General features: G+C 34.9%; 1 protein-coding gene across 1 annotated transcript in view; it reads right to left on the reverse strand.

Moving 5' to 3' along the window:
* Nucleotides 1-16,387, reverse strand: part of RPGRIP1L (RPGRIP1 like) — a gene marked incomplete at both ends in the record, with an annotated part of 65,567 nt that overhangs the window by 39,134 nt on the left and 10,046 nt on the right. The window contains 4 exons of the mRNA XM_084270200.1: nucleotides 2,385-2,524; nucleotides 6,431-6,504; nucleotides 7,101-7,247; nucleotides 11,119-11,224. Coding sequence (XP_084126326.1) covers nucleotides 2,385-2,524; nucleotides 6,431-6,504; nucleotides 7,101-7,247; nucleotides 11,119-11,224 — 467 coding nt within the window. The remainder of the gene's footprint in view (nucleotides 1-2,384; nucleotides 2,525-6,430; nucleotides 6,505-7,100; nucleotides 7,248-11,118; nucleotides 11,225-16,387) is intronic.

A 16,387-nucleotide genomic window follows, 5' to 3' on the forward strand; every position in this document is an offset into this window, starting at 1 on the left:
ATCAAGGTTTCTAAGGAATGAAAGCACTCACTCCCTCACTCCCCTTCCCTGGACAAACTCCTTCGCTTTGATAACAACGCTTCTTGTCCCACATTTTCCTGTGCTTTTTTCAAGTCTCAAAATTATATTCTCATGCCACATACTTAAATACCATGAATTCCTAATTTAGATCAGAGTGATATAAATGTTAACTGTCAACCTGATGTGCAAGTATTAGCCTTCGTAATTCCCATCTGCACTTCTGGGAGCTGACTGGTAAAACGTTACATACGTGGTTGAGAATATATTCTACTGCTTTCAATAAAATAGTCCACACTTTCTTTTCATTACTGGAATTTCTTCTTTGTTTAAACTCAGGTCATGATGCACAACTTAACTATTTTTACAGAATAGCTTTTCAGTTGAGAGGCTTAAACTCAGCAGGAAACAGGTGGTGGAGATGCTTGTCTCAAGGGTTTTGAAATGTTTCAGAAACTGACATCAGGTTAGTTTTAATTTTGCAGTTTATATATCAAATGACATCTTCACTAAAAAGAAATCATCTGTAACGCCACTGCTCCTACACACAGTAGCCTGACTCATACATGTGTTGGGACTCCACAGGAGTCACTTTCAATTCAAACATATAATCAACAGTAAGGTTTTAATTCTTTGCAGTTACAATGAAAATGTAATACATTTGTGCAATTGAGAGGAAAATATAATTGGAAACACTAAGGGATAAAAATTAGAATGCAAATAAGAAAATAATTTAAAAAACCTTGTGAATGGGCACAGAAGGCAGGCCTTCACAGAAGTGGTGAAACATCAGCAATTGAGTCCACTGGACTCTCCCAAGTAATATATTCCAAGGACTTTATACCTGTTGGGAGGTCTCTCACAGAGAACAAGGGCCCCTCATGTTGATGTTCTTACTTTACCCTACAATATAAACCGAAATCTGAACTAGGAGTTTTTCCAGGGAAAAGGAGAGAAGATACTCCTCCTCAAGTAATTCTATCTCACTCTCATTACTTTTCTGACAAAAGCAGCTCGTTCAGCCCACTCTTTTTCTAACACAAACCCTAGTGACATCTTTGTACACATTTTTAACATTCATTCACGCTGCTTAAAAATTTAACTTGAAAACTGTAAACTATATATGGAATGGAACCAGCTTTTGTTCACATCAGGGCTATTTAAACAGCTTTTTGAACCCAAATACACCAATTTGTCAATAGCACTGCTCAATCTACCCTGGCACTGTCCATGTTGTCTCTTCAGATTCTCAACAGGTTGGATTCCTGTGATCCCAACCAAAGATAAATATGCAAGACATGCAGGGGAAGAGGCAGGAGGAAAGGGGAGTTCTTCTGTAAGAGCCTTTAGGGAACAGAAGTACTGGGAGGGTCCTGCCACTCAGTTTTCCCATGTTACTATAGTCTTTTTCACCAGGAGCCACTCAAACTCTCTATGGATCGTTTCCACTTATGATACTATCAGCACTGATTGGAGCACACTTGGCTCAGGGTTGGTGCTGCATGCTGGCTGCTACTTAGCTTGCTTCCCCTAATTTAACCCAAAAGCTGCAACTGAAGGAGAAGACAGGTGAAAGAAAAACAGTTCCAACACCATTGGTGACTGCATCCCACAAGAACACATCATCACAACAGTATAAGGGTTTTCAGTAGCAATACTATGACAGTAACAGCACGATAAAGGGAAAACCACTGCCCTAGAGGCTTTGCATGAAAGGCTACACAGCCACAAGCAGAAGGACTCTGCAGTTGCAGATAGGCTTCTGTTGAGAAGGGCCTTATAAAACACCTAAGGGACTCTGCAATAATACTTTTCTCAGCTGTAATCAAAATACATATTGTGTCAATATATGTAACCCCATTCAAAATCAGAATTTGAATAAACCTGCATGGGTGTCTTTCACATTAAGTATTTCTACACTTTTGCAAAGCATGAAAATAAGTAGAATCTTAATCAGCAAGAGCCTTCACAAAGTTGAAAGACAATTAACCATCTTCAAGGGCCTGTATTTTGCTTCATGTAACTTTGTACAGTATAAAGCATAGTGGTTTATAATTTGAGAAGCATTGTCAGGAGCCCCTCTTTTCCATAAATTTTCCATGTTTGAAGAGTAAGTATTAACACAACATATGAAGAATGAAGGTGGCTGGAGTTATTTGATCCTCATTCAGCACAATACCTGTACTAGGCCAAATTTTGTTCTTAATAGCTGGTCCTAACTTAAGTGTATTGCTCAGAAGTATACTTAAAAGGCAGCTCTGAAATCACCAACATCAGAAACAATACTTTTCTGGGCTACATACCTGAACTTCCAACACAGGAGAATCTTACATCATGAAAAAATTACAGTTATTTCAGAAATATACCTCTTTCTACTTTGATCTTCTCCAGGATTTCATTTTTGTCAGCTAAATGAGATTTGATGGCAGTCTCTAGTTTAGCAATTTCCAGCTTCAGTTGCTGTTCCTTTAATATCCATTGCTGTTGATGGGTCATACCGAAGACACTGCAATAAAACATGTGGCATGTGAAAAACTTTTAGAAATCGGATTCAACAGAAAATAATAAAGAAAAAAGCTTTTAGTGGCAGAGAGACCACTGTCATCATGTCTTAGGAATTAAGTAAACACATGCTGCTCTGCTGCTGTTGAAACCAAGGCGCCTTTCTCAGGCTGCGGTTAAAAAACATGAAAGAGTTTGTGGGATGAGCAAAGGAACTGGCCTTGATTTAGAGCTCCAAATTCAGAAAAGTTGGCAGCGCACAGCGTTTGTGGGACTAGAAAAGGAATTCAGATGCATATCCCGGGGTAATCCACAACTCCAAACCTCAGCAAATGACAACTGACAAAACCATTCTTTCCGCATACAAAACCTCTTAATGTAGAGAACGGGGATCACCCACCTGATTTCTTTTAAATCTGTGAAACAGCCAGAGCCTAAAGTCAGTTGCCTGTTCAAAGAAATGTTGACCACAAAGTGACAACAGTTTTCTCATACTGTAAAATAACAATGCTGATACTGATTAAGAAGCACACATAAAGTAATATTTCTCCTACTTTAAGAAATATAAAACAGAGTTAGGCATAGAAATCAGAGTAACTATTTTGCCTCTAACATAATATTTACTTGTAAACCACTGAACTATGTGCAATAAGGATTGAGTCTGGACACAGACTCAAAACTGCTGAAGCCACCACAAAATGTGTAACTCCGATTGAAATAAAATTAAGTACATTATATAATTTACAGTACAATTCCCAGTAGGTAAAAAGACAAAGCAATGCAATGTGCTTCCACGTAATTTAGATAGCAAGTACTATGGTCACTGTCTTCTTATTCAACACTTCCATTCTTATTGACTGGGAAAACATCTATACTAAACAAACATAAATCACTTCATTCACTTTTATATTCTGAAAAATCAGAAATTGCAGGCGGTTTTAAGCAAAAGAATCCATGCCTTAACTCAGCAGTTAAAGTTATTTTTAAATATGTAAGTGTATTACAACAAAAAAAACCCCAACTTCTGAGATCTGTCTTTTTATCAGTTTCTGTCTCCCCAGAGAGCCATGTAACAAAATCCTCAACACAAAAAACATGTAGGTGAAGAACGAAGTATCACAAAAGGGACAGCAACACAGCTTCTAAGACTGTAATGCTGACTGAAAGAGAACTGCCTGTTTTGATGTCTATGACTATGCAAAGCACTTCTGAGTATGTATAAGTATTTTTATGTAGTTGAAGAATGACTTTAAGATTAAAGAATAAAATACCATTAATTGCAGACACTAGAGTACATGGCAAGAGTTTATATTCTTGATTTGTGATCTTCATAAAAACAGTTCATCTATGTATATTGTCTTTCTCTCATGCTGTACCTATCTCACCTATTTATAAAGTTCTTCAGGCATAAACCATCTTATAGTGTGATAAACTGTCTTCCATAGCACGCATGAATTTAAAGTAACGTTTTTAAGTCCTACAGTAAATATGTACTTCACTCCATTATAGTTTTGCGGATAATACACAGTGAATGTAATGCACAGAACCCACAATAATTTCCATAATATTGCCTAGGTACAGAAAAGACACTGTGTGTTCTATAATTGCTTAGATTTACCGCTCTTCAAAATTTGATTGGTTCATGTAAGGAAAGAATCAATCTTGCCAAGAAAAGATATTAAATATCCTTAGTTTTTACACTCTGAAAATATTTTCAAGTTTTAATAACCATGTTCTCTAGTTAAATGTGCATTTGTTATCTTTAGGTACAGTTACTTCACATACATGTTATTTCAGTTTTTAAAAACAAGGCTGGCAGAAAAACCATCCACTGTTACTATGTTACTAATTCAGAATTTAGCTATTTTAATGAAGAACAATTGAAAAGAAAGGTTTTGTCCAAGCCTATATAATGCTAATGGTTATGTCAGTTTGAACAGAGCCCACTTCTGTCACTTTCTTCCTTTGAATTTTAAGTTTACTTTTACTTGAATGTGTGTGAATTTCTTTCACATTTACTGTATTTCACTGAAATTGGAGCCATCTGGGTAACTATAAATGGTCAACCACATCTGGCACCATTTCCTTTGGAGGGTGTTTAAGCATTGCTAAATTTGCATTACAAGGTCATATGAAAACAATTCCTCCAAACCTTTTATCGAAATGAATTCTTTTCTTGGATACTAAACAGTAAGACTCAACTGAAAAATTCATACTCGTTCGTTGTAAACTTTCTGGATTCAGTGTTGGCTTTGACAAAACTTCCATCTACTTCAAATGGATTTTAAAAAAAGAAAAAAAAGCACAGCAAAAAAGAGCAAAGAATGGGTTTAAGCCTGTTTTCCTCCATTAGAAATTATCTGGCAGTTGTGGACACTGGCCTATCCACTGCTAGCAACAGGTAAGCTGCAGTAATGGTGTACGGTTCATAGGGGCAACTCAAGAAGTTGGCCATTAAACAGCAGGTACAATGAAATGATCTGGTTCTCTTTCTAACCTTCTCACCTATACAGTAACATGGAACAATGAATCCAAATCTAAACAGGAGTATATGAAAAGACAGTTCATTTTAGAGAAAAGCCATACTGTAGATCACTGGGTTATGAGAGAACCATATTTAAAAAATGTATCCCGTTAAACATATTTTAAATAGGACAGAAAAATTCTAACCGAGATTTTAAGTTCATTTGTAAGTAAGAGTTATTTCTCAGCATAGTGATATATTAGGAAGAAAATCATATTTATAACATGATCAGACTTTGAAGGAATCTACAATGAACTTAAGTGAGAGGCAAGTGACTTACTGCCCTATACAAAACTCCTAACATTGTGATCATAGAACCGTTATATCTCTCATACGTAAAAAATGTTTTAAGCTATTTGTACTCACATTTTTTTACTACTATAATTTCACTATAGAAATTACAAAAAGTACAATAACTATTATATGAATACTATAAGCAATATTTTATCTCACATTGTCTTCACTCATTGGGTTCTTTTGGTTGGGTTTTTTTTTTTTTTTACAGGTATCATACCCAGAAACTAAACAAACATGACAGGATAAACGATTTTAATATGAGGAAAGACTTCAAGCATTTAACTTGTTTTCTGAGGCAATTATTAGCTCTAGGAAGTTTCTCTTATTTTCTAACCATCTTCAGTGTAAAAGACCATGTGGTTTCACATTAAAGCAAAAGTTCATTTGAAGGTAATTTTTTTCCTTTCATATGCTTATGTCAATTGACTATAATCACAGAAATTCTCTGATACGTAAAAGTAGTGTCATATGAGGCAATGTATTTTCATTGTAAGCACTGCTGATACAATTTATAACACTTGGTATGCATAGAAACCTTTAAAAAATTTACATAAGCCTGTATCAAAACTTCAAGCAGAACCAGTACAATTGGTAACAATTAGCAAACAAACAAACCATTCCTCATAAATAAACATTGGAGAAGCTGTCAATTATCAGACTTCATATAGGTCCACTCAGAAGTGTTGGAAGAATTTATATAAAATATTCAAAAACCTTTTTTTCCCTCAAATAAAATAAACCCAAAGGAATATATGTCTGCTTAGACGTAGTCTTCTTCAACAATAACCCTAAAAAAATTAGAAATTCAAAAAAGAACTCTTTGTATTGTAGTCTAAAGTAAAATTCCTTGTAATTATTTTTAATTACATTTTTAGAAGACGTAATCTACTATTAGAATAAGTATGGAAGCTGCTGTTTCAACATGAAATACAGACAGACCACCATAAGTTTCTGTGTACACTTACTGATATATCAGCCTACGTGAACAAACACATAATGTGCAAACACATATTCAAGCACACAGTATATGAAGACCTATTAGACAGGAAAGTAATCAAGTTTTTTTTACATACAGAAACCATAACTTACCTGTCATATAGCTTATCATAGTTTTCCTTCAAGGCCACCTTCTCTTTTTCTAGATCATGTATTTTTTCCTGTAACTTAAATGAACAAGGAAGTTTCAAGCAATGCACAACACAAAAGGAAATGACAAAAAATGTAGAAAGTCAACTAGTTAATATTTTGTACGTATTAGTTAATATTTTGAAGAGAATGAGGAATAATTTGCTTGTTTTTAGCCCTGTATCCGGATGACTGCTACTGATGATATTTGAGCCACTAGGCAAAGAAAAAGAAGCAATTTATTTGAACTGTTGAGTAAGATGTGATACTACACAGTACCATAATAATAAATACTACTTAAAATAATACTAAAAAATTATTAGTAAGTGATCAATAAATAAAGTATTGTGATTTTTTTTCTGGTTAAAGTACTTTATTTATGCTTTAAACTCAAATATTGTCCAATCACTGGTGCAGTGTTATGAGGCATTGGGATCACTTGTGGTCCGTGATTCTATGAAATAGCAGCCACTGGATTTTCTTTTTAATGGCATAAAATTACATATATTAGGAGGCCAGTCTTCTCAATGTGTTTGAAATGTTTTTTCACATCTGTGCAATTAAAAGGTATTCTGTTATTAACTTTTCCCTTGTACTACCTAAAGCACATTTGAGTTCTCAAACACATTCTCACCTTCACAGTCCCTTGGTTTGAAGCAGTCACTGATTGTAATTCTTTTTCAAGATGGTAACACTTTAACTTCTCCTCTTTCAGCTGTAGATTCAGTTCATCACCTTTTGCTATCAAAGTGTCATGGCTCATCTTTAGGTTCCTTTGGTTCTATGAAAAGAAAGGAAAAATCCAGGAAAAAATTACAATATATCACACTTTCTACCAATGTTACAGCACTCTGCATGTTCAACCAGCGGTCTCTCATGGCAGTATTTTATATTCTCAATGTGGTCAACAGGAGACACTCTTGAACTAAGTAACTGAAATCAACTTTCATTACACATGGCCAGAAGAAGGTAGCATTCTTGTTGCTCTCATGAACATCAACCCCTCAGTTCAGTCACGATGAAAATGACCAAGAAATACATCTGTTAAGCAATTAAAAGATTCTGCTGTGGTTACAGTGGTTAGACATGCTGACCAAAAACACTGAAGTAGCAAGCAAAAATGAATGTTGACCACAGTTATGTTAATCACAGAATTTGCCGCAGCCCTGTTAACCCTTAATTGTGTGTGTGTGCATATATATATAAAATTGTTTCATAATCCAAATGCACTCAGTTCTATTTCTCTGCTAGTAGTAATTTAATGAAGGGCTTAACAATTACTTTTACATTTTAATTTACTTCAACGGATTATATTAAGGCACATTTAACCAATTTTAATATTAAATGGAGGCTGCTGACAGAACCTCTATTTCCAGAATATTAGTTGCTATTACACTCTCTACATTCCACAATGATTTATTAAAGCTTCATTCATTAAGAATTTCAATGTAAATCACATTCAAAGTATAACTTGAAACAAAACTGGCCAAAAAATAATATCCAGTTTAATAAAATGACTATATGGAAATTTATGTTAAATACTTGTATGCATATAGATAATGTTTAGTGACTGCAGACAGAAAAATGTTAGCTTCATAATATGCCTGAGGAGCAGCTAAATAGAGAAGCTGAATGTGAATCCTGTACAAATTGTTCAAGTTCACACACGGTCTGAATATCCTAGAAACTAAAAATCCACAGAAAACGCAATCGTCAACCTGATCTTCAGCCTTTCATGTCACTATAAGAAAAGTATCATGGAGAATAAATAATATTAGCAGTCAGTCTTATTACAGAGAGATGATGAAGTATATTACTCATCAATTTTTTACAGTCTTTTTTCACTGCTCTTCTTTATCTGCTCTCCGTCTAAATTGTATACCAGTAACTTCAAAAAATTACACCCTAGAAATAATTTTTAGACTCTTTATTTCTCTCCAGATTTCTTTCTTTTCTCCTCAAAATCAGAGTCCTTACAGTCTCCAACCATTCCAATATGTGGAAGAACTTTTTCACAGTGAGGGTGACAGAGCCCTGGAACAGGCTGCCCAGGGAGTTATGGAATCTCCTTCTCAGGAGATATTCAAAACCTGCCTGGACACCTCCCTGTGTGACCTATCCTAGGGAACCTGCTTTGGCAGAGGGGTTAGACTTGATTTCTGTAGGTCCTTTCCAACCCCTAATATTCTGTGAAATAAATTCTGTGAAACTGTTTAAGTCAACTCATCTTTTCTTTCCCTTCTCTCAATTTTGATTATTTCCTGAAGTTCTTTTCCACTTCAATACCTTGTGTCACATCAACCCACTACATATTAAGGAAAAAAAAAAATCCACAGCCCACCCTGGCAAAGCTGCCTTTCACAGACCATTTCACCCCATCTCCTTCCTTAATTTCCAAATCAGCTGAAAACAAATTCAACAATGTTTATTCTACTGTACCATCTCATTTCAAGGATTAAAAATATCCTCCTGAAAAAAACTCCTTGTTTCAACTTCATTCTAGATACTTCAGTGTCTCTGCTACTCCCCTAACTAGTTTCGATTAACTTTCCTCATAAAGAGGACCATGACTTCACCTTCATTACTACTTTTTTTATCAAATGAATTCTTCACCTGAATATTCCTCTATATCTGAGTGCTCTGTCAGCACTTTTTTGCCCACTATGTCCAAACTGTTTTCTATCTTGCTCTCCCTGGAGTATTCCAAGACTTGGGTCATGGCAACAATTGAGATGATGATTTTAATTTAATAACCCTACTCTGGAATTTTATTTCTTTGCAAAACATGTCTTTATGTAGTTCTCAATTAGAAATAATTCATTTAAAGAAAACAGATACACAGCTCCTGGAAATACAGCACAAATGAACATAAACTGCTCTCAATTAAAACTGTGAAATTGTTGTATCAATGGCACAAGTGAAGCATCAACTCTCTATATTTTAAATTGTAGTTGCACAGGTTAGCCTATTTCACATTACAAATTATGAAATCCTGAATCTTCAGTCTGTAATTAAGCTAACAAATAAACCAGTGGGATCAAATACATAATCCAAACAGCTTCAGGTTACTTCGTTGTTCTAAGCAGATTGCACAATTCATTCAACTGGCTACATTAAAATCCTTTATCAACAAAACTGTCCCGCGAATACTTGGTAGCAAGCTCTATTCCTATATCATTAGTAGAGCAGAATTATTGGGGCTCATCATTCTATGGTTTCACGTTTTGGGCTGACTCAAATTCAAAGATGAAGATGGAGGAATTACAAAAGTAAATGATAATGAACTCAATAAAAATCATAAATCATCACAATAAACATAAAAATACTAAAATCCAGTTGACAGGAATGTTGGATTTTGCAGGTATTCAAATTTACTAGAAACATTTCAAACATTCAAATGATGGGAAATGGGAAAACTATTGTATCCATTATCTTGTTAAAAAAAAAGAGAGAGAGAGAAAACAGACTCATCCTTTACAAAAACACAGCTTTCACTGTGAATATTAGAAACAATGTCTTCAAATATCAGTCTGAATCCTAGGCATGTGTTTCTATTCAATGGTTGCCAAGATAGAGGCAAAAGTACTTGATGTTTGCTGTAAATTACCAAAAAGTTGCCTATGATTTAAAATGGAACAGTTTACTTATCGCTTTCTGTTTAAGAACACATAAAGCCATGTGAAACCTGTCTGGTACTGGAATTTGCATTCTACATAGCTCATCCTGTGAAAAATTATGATTTGAGCTACTAACAGAAGAGCTGCTTTGGCAAGGAAGATGAAGGTGTTAGACAAGAGTGGGGAGGCAGGCAAAGTGAAACAAAGCTGAAAAACACTAAAACACTGGGAAAAAAAGTACCTAACAAAAGTCTTAAGGCATAAGTGTTATTTAGCATGCTAAACCAACAAGAAAACCGCAGCAGAGTTTACAACAACATCTAGTGCTTCTACCTTGTAAGGCTAGGATACTTCATAAAGCTCTGTTGCATGTAGGCTTCCTAAATCATGGGAACTCTACCATTTCTGAGCTATTATCAAACTAGTACTGTCTGTATATATGTGCACTTCACCAAATACAGTAAGAAAGCAGAAAAATGACGTGCAATTAAAGCCCATAAGGAATCTACCATGCAGTTGCAAGTTCTGGTAGTATTTTCATAAAACTGCTCTCTTTTTATAACAAAAATCCAGTACTTAGAGTAGCCCTCTAAAATAAATTCCATGAACTTATGAATACAAATCCTAATGTCAGAACTCTACCACAGCCAAACCTCCCCAACTATATCAAAGACTGACAAAGCGAGGGAGGTCTAGTACTGCTTCTTTAGTACATCAGTACATTTCAGTCCAAGTCCTCTTTTAAAACAGTCAGGAATGAGATCTGAGCCAGAGAACTTAAATCTTTTTCCACAATATGCCTGCGATGGTTACGCAGATAAAAGTCTTTAAGACCTGACATACCCTTCTGAAAAAAAATCATTTTAAGACTAAAATGCCCTACACATTTGGAGTAGCTTGGGTGCATTGTATTATGTGGTTCATTTTCATGTACTCAGCACTGACTCTGACTCAAGAATTGAGTATGTTTATTTTCCATTTACACATACTTATGAGACAAGAGTAAAGGAATGTTACTGACCAAATTGCAATTACCTCTTGAAGCTGGAGAAGTTTTCCTTCCACTGCTGAAAGAGCATTGCTTTTCTCAACCAGCTGTTTACGGATCTTGATCATTTCCACATTGTCCTGAACGTTTAGCCTTCAAAATTGTATCAAAAAGAAATGCATCATAAGCTTAAAGATATAAAGTATTACTTTTCTCTTGAAATGTTGAAATGCTTTGCAAATCAGCTTTCTACACCACAGTTGGGAGAAGATTTAATGTGTAATACCCACATTAATTATTTCTTCTATAAGCCACATTGCAGAATTTAGTAGACATTTACTCCATGATGAACTAACAGCTTCAATCAATACACATACATTGTTGTTTACTGTATCAAACTGCACATGACAGGAAAACAATCCTATACCTAAAGAGATTATTTATTTTCCATTCACTTCTCCACCTTCCAAAGTATTTTGTGCCTGCAAATGACCATTTTAAGGCGTTTCCTCTTAGAGTTCAAACCTAGCAAATCCTGCTTCAAAAAAGTGACTTAGCAATTTCTACTATTACACCTTATGGCTGGCTTTCAAACAAGCTGTGGGTTTGTCTTAACTTAATGGAAGCCTTTTAATACCCATGTAGAAGTTCTATATTGTTACAATTCTAAGATTAATTTGAGAATAAAGTAGGATGTTTAAATAATTCCAAATTTAAATAAATATTTATATGTTTTCTCTTATTTCAAACAGGGACAGTGAAACTAAACCCCAGTATTTTCATAGCTTCTTCAAGTACAGGAAGAGAAACCAATTCTTATTTATATTAATATAAAATATAATAAAGTCAGAATAAATCTTTAACATTTGTAAAGGTAACTTCTCTTTCAATATTTATCTACATTACACATATTGGAGGGATTGTCACAATGCCATGCTGAAGCAAGAAAATGGACTACAAAGCTTACACATCTGTAAACCAGCTGAGTATGTGAAATACTTTCCTTTTATTCTGTAAAATATCAAAGTCTATTGTGTTTTGGCAATGCCCAGTTAATTGTCCTTCCACAGAGGATAAACACACTCACAAACCTGAGATCTTCCACAAGTAACAGCCCTAACACAATGCTAAGATTATCATGTGTCTAAAACATGTTATCTACATAAATTAAAGTTGTGGTGAGTATAGACAGCAGCACTGTCTCATGCTAGCTATTTAAAAGCTAATGTAGTGGCACGTTTTTATTAATCTTGTTCCAGAAATCAAACAAAAGGCTCTGATGCCTTCAAAGGTCTCTTCATTTTCTTCCCTGTCCTGTCCCCCATTTCTTTTTTAAGGATGAGGCTGCTTCCCCCCACCCCCCCCAAAGCTGGTTGATTTTTTTTTCTCCTCTTTTTAAGTAGAAAAAGGAGCAGACGATAGTGAAATTTATGATGTACAGATGTAAACCCCATGGCTCCTGACAATCAACATTAACTATTTTTTCAACAGTGAATGGAACAGCATTTGATTTAAACAGGCTTGGGGTACTGACATTATGAAGTAAATTGTTCAGGTTCTGAAGTGAAATTTTTTTTTTTATTGGGATCATGTAAATTCTTACATTTTAAGATTAATTAGGTAGTTTCTAGCTACTGAAAGCCTGCACCATTAATTTCTTATTAGCACATCACATCATCACAATCTCAGCTCTCATTAGACTAGAGCAACATTATTTCTCCACAGTACTTTCTACAATATTTTTACTTCTTTAAATAAAATGTCTAAGAAATGTCCAAGAAATGTCCAATGCATCTAGCTACCTGACAAGGAGCTTTCCGTTGAAGAAAAAAAAAATCATTTCCTAAGTTTACCTTGCCCAAAAAATCTGAAGATTCTGTTGGAAAGATTATTTTTTCTATAAATTAAGTAAAAAAAAGTAGGACAGAATAGAATTTGATTATCTACATAGCTTTTTCCCCTCACAGCTACAGCTCCCAGAACATCTGCCCAGGTATTCTGCTGTAACTGGAAAGCAGGGGATATACACAGATTTGATAAAAAAGTCAATGCTACCTTTCACTTATATGTAATACTCTTGCAGTATTTTGCTAAAAGAATAACAAAATAATGTATAAGAATAAAGTTGTGCTAAGATAATTTATTTGATATTGCCTCTATTGCCAAAAAAACCCCCAAAATTCTACCACAGAACCTGAAGACTCAGAGGTACACCTAAGACAAGAGTTAATGGAAAATAAGAGGAACTAATACTCCTTTTGAGGCAGTAACTGGGGCATTAATGGGAATACTGATTTAGGTCTAGCAAGCCTTCTGCCCCAAGTGCAGAAACATGAACTCTATCCACTCTAAATCTCATCTTATAGCTGGATTAAAAAGTCTGAAATTGGAAGTGAAGTTAGAAGACTCTAAAAACCTAAGAATTATGTCTGGGTTAATGTCTAAAGCACACCAAAGAGATTCTCTTTTCCAGACCTCTTATCATTTGGATTAAAAGCATATAGAATGGGGTCCCAATAACAGGCTGGGGACCAGCTGTGTGGGAATGGGGGACTGATAGCAACCTACACCAGAAGGAAACGATTAAATAAAGGTTCTTGACCTGCACTGTACAAATCTATGCCAGTAAATCCCAGATGGCTAAGCTAATAAAATTGAGGTCTAATTAAACCACATCCCTTGCATCTTGTCTTTACTTCCATATGAGCAGGACATGAATACAACACTGAGGCTTCTCTTAAGAGTGCTGACTATTGTATCAACTGGAACTGTGGCTCACAAACTTTCCCCACTCACATTCAGAACAAGCAAAACAAGCAAGTAAAAAAACATTACCACCATACTTCTCAGGATCACTTACCCTCTGCATGGGAAAATAAACTACAGTTTTCTAGGCTAATAGCTCTCAACCATAAATGCATCTATAGGCAAGATATATACATAGATTCCCAAACAGGGAAGTAAAGAACAGAATATCAATGTGTAGTACTTAAATTTTACAACTTTTAGGAACTAACAGGATTATATATTGATATACATTAGGTTCTTTACCTCTTATTCCTTGATGGAAATCACATGTAAAGCGTAAAAAAGCCCAAAAACTTCAATAATGTCTATCTTCTAGTAGCACCCTTACATCGTAATTGATAGAATATTAGCAATAAGCCAAACAGCTTAGCTCTAGAATGTAATCAGATATGGAAATGGCAATATGTGGTGGGGGTTGTATTTTTATACCAGACATGATTTAGCAAATTCTTACACATGCTATAGTGTCTCTCAAAACCCTTTAGATAACACATTGTGACTAACATGTTACACATTTTAATCTAGGCTTGCAATGCAATAATGCAAATGTAGAAACTGTGTGTCAAATGTGGTACTCCTGTCCAAAAATTCACTTATTTAACAGGTTGTAGAAAAACATACCAGAGGAATTAAAACTTACTTGCAAATAAACTTTTTCATTAAAAAAACCTAAACACAACCTTCCCCCAAGCATGTGCAAAACCGAAGTGCTTCTTTAACAAATGCGTTTTGGGGTGGCTTTAAAAGCATTTTTGGAAAGTATGGTAAATAATGAAATTCTTTGAAGCTAGCAGCTTGCAAAATGTGATTGTTTAGACCTAATGTTTTAACTTGCACACTGTGTATTATAGACATCAAACCATGAGGTTGTTATGGTTTTGGCCATCTTTACATTAAAACCAAGCTAAATGCAGTTAAATTTTGTACTTAAGAAAATGTGTTTAGTCTAACAACCCACAAGTCAAGTTTCTCCCTAAAATTAGAATTATGTCAGAATTCAGTATTTCTGAAAAAAAAGCCCCAAATATTCTGTAGTGAAACAGTGAAAAAAACATAGACTGCAGCCATGTCACAATAATCATCTTGAGTAATACATAACAAAGCTGAGTTCATATACAGTGTAACTCTTGCGTTGTTACACAGTAACCATAGTGAAGCTGCAAAGGCAACTTGAGAAATGAAACTGGAGTTCTTGTGGGTACAGGACACAGCATAACCTCCATCTGTACCTAAGATGGAGTGATGATTATTAACTGTGGCTGCTTCACTACTTTGAAATGACTGCTCTTTCAATCACAAGAATTTCTTAACTGTGTAGCAGAATAAGCAATATTTTCCTAAAGGTTGGAAGAAACTTAATTTTGGTAACACCAGGCTAAAAACAAATGGTCCTACAACACAAAGAATGGTGGAAGCACATTTATTTTGTACTTCTGGCACCATTCAGTTGCTAGATAATTTCAGGAGATTAACTGTCTTTGGGTAGTAACATAACCAGATGACAGCCAAGCGTATTCTCAAAAACGTAAGACAGAGCTGCCAATTGTAACCAAAAAAGAAAAAAAAAAAAAAACTGCAGAGGAGAAATAAAATGACCTTATCAGTCTGAAATTTCCAATTTTTCCTCCAATATTCTGGTATTGACAGTTCCTTCTCTGCTAACGCAAAAAAGATGAAAAAAAAGACTTACACAGAACATACAAATCTCTTTGTGTAGTAAAATAGCTAATACACACAGTTCTAGATAGCAATTGCAAACTTCCAAGAAAGCAAGCTAATGATGATATCCTAAAGATAATGTTTAAGTACTTATGGGTACAGTTAAACCTAGAGAAAATCATAAAACCATACAATAGTAACCCTGTAAGTTCTGGCTCTGGTTCATTCATCATTGAAAAAAAGACCCCACTCACCTACCCTACCCACCAGAACCCAAATGCAAAAATTGAAGAACACTGGGATTAACAGCCTTCCATAAAATATTCTAGTGGCAAATTTTAGGAACTCATACTATTCTGAATATGCAAATTCTTCAATCTCCTTCCCAGTGTCTTCAGCCAAACAGAGTAACTCTTAAACACATGCACAGAACTGCAGTACTTTTTAAGGCCTGACTTTAAGAAGTTTTAGCTGAATTTAATGGGTAGCTTGACTTGAAAAGTCCTTTAAAATTTCACAGAAACATGGCAGCTGACATTTAGAAGTTATGTTTCGTTTCTGACTGCTGTACTTGAAGAACTGTGCTAACCTATAGAGAAAATGAAGCACAGAAATTTGCATCAGATTATTTTCAAATAATGGAAAAAAGCTTGAAAATATTTTCCAAATTCACTGTAGGCACAGACTGAGAAATTATTTATGATACTTCTTTAACCTATTTATATAAAGGAAATTGTGAATAGGGGAGACATGACTTTGTGAATAATTTAATAGCAAACATTATAATGTATTATTTATGTAGCACTACTGATGCACAAAAGAGTGCTCACACATAATAATGGGGTCCCT

This window comes from Gallinula chloropus (genome assembly GCF_964237585.1).
Source record: "Gallinula chloropus genome assembly, chromosome: 13".
NCBI classification, from domain to species: Eukaryota; Metazoa; Chordata; class Aves; order Gruiformes; family Rallidae; genus Gallinula; species Gallinula chloropus.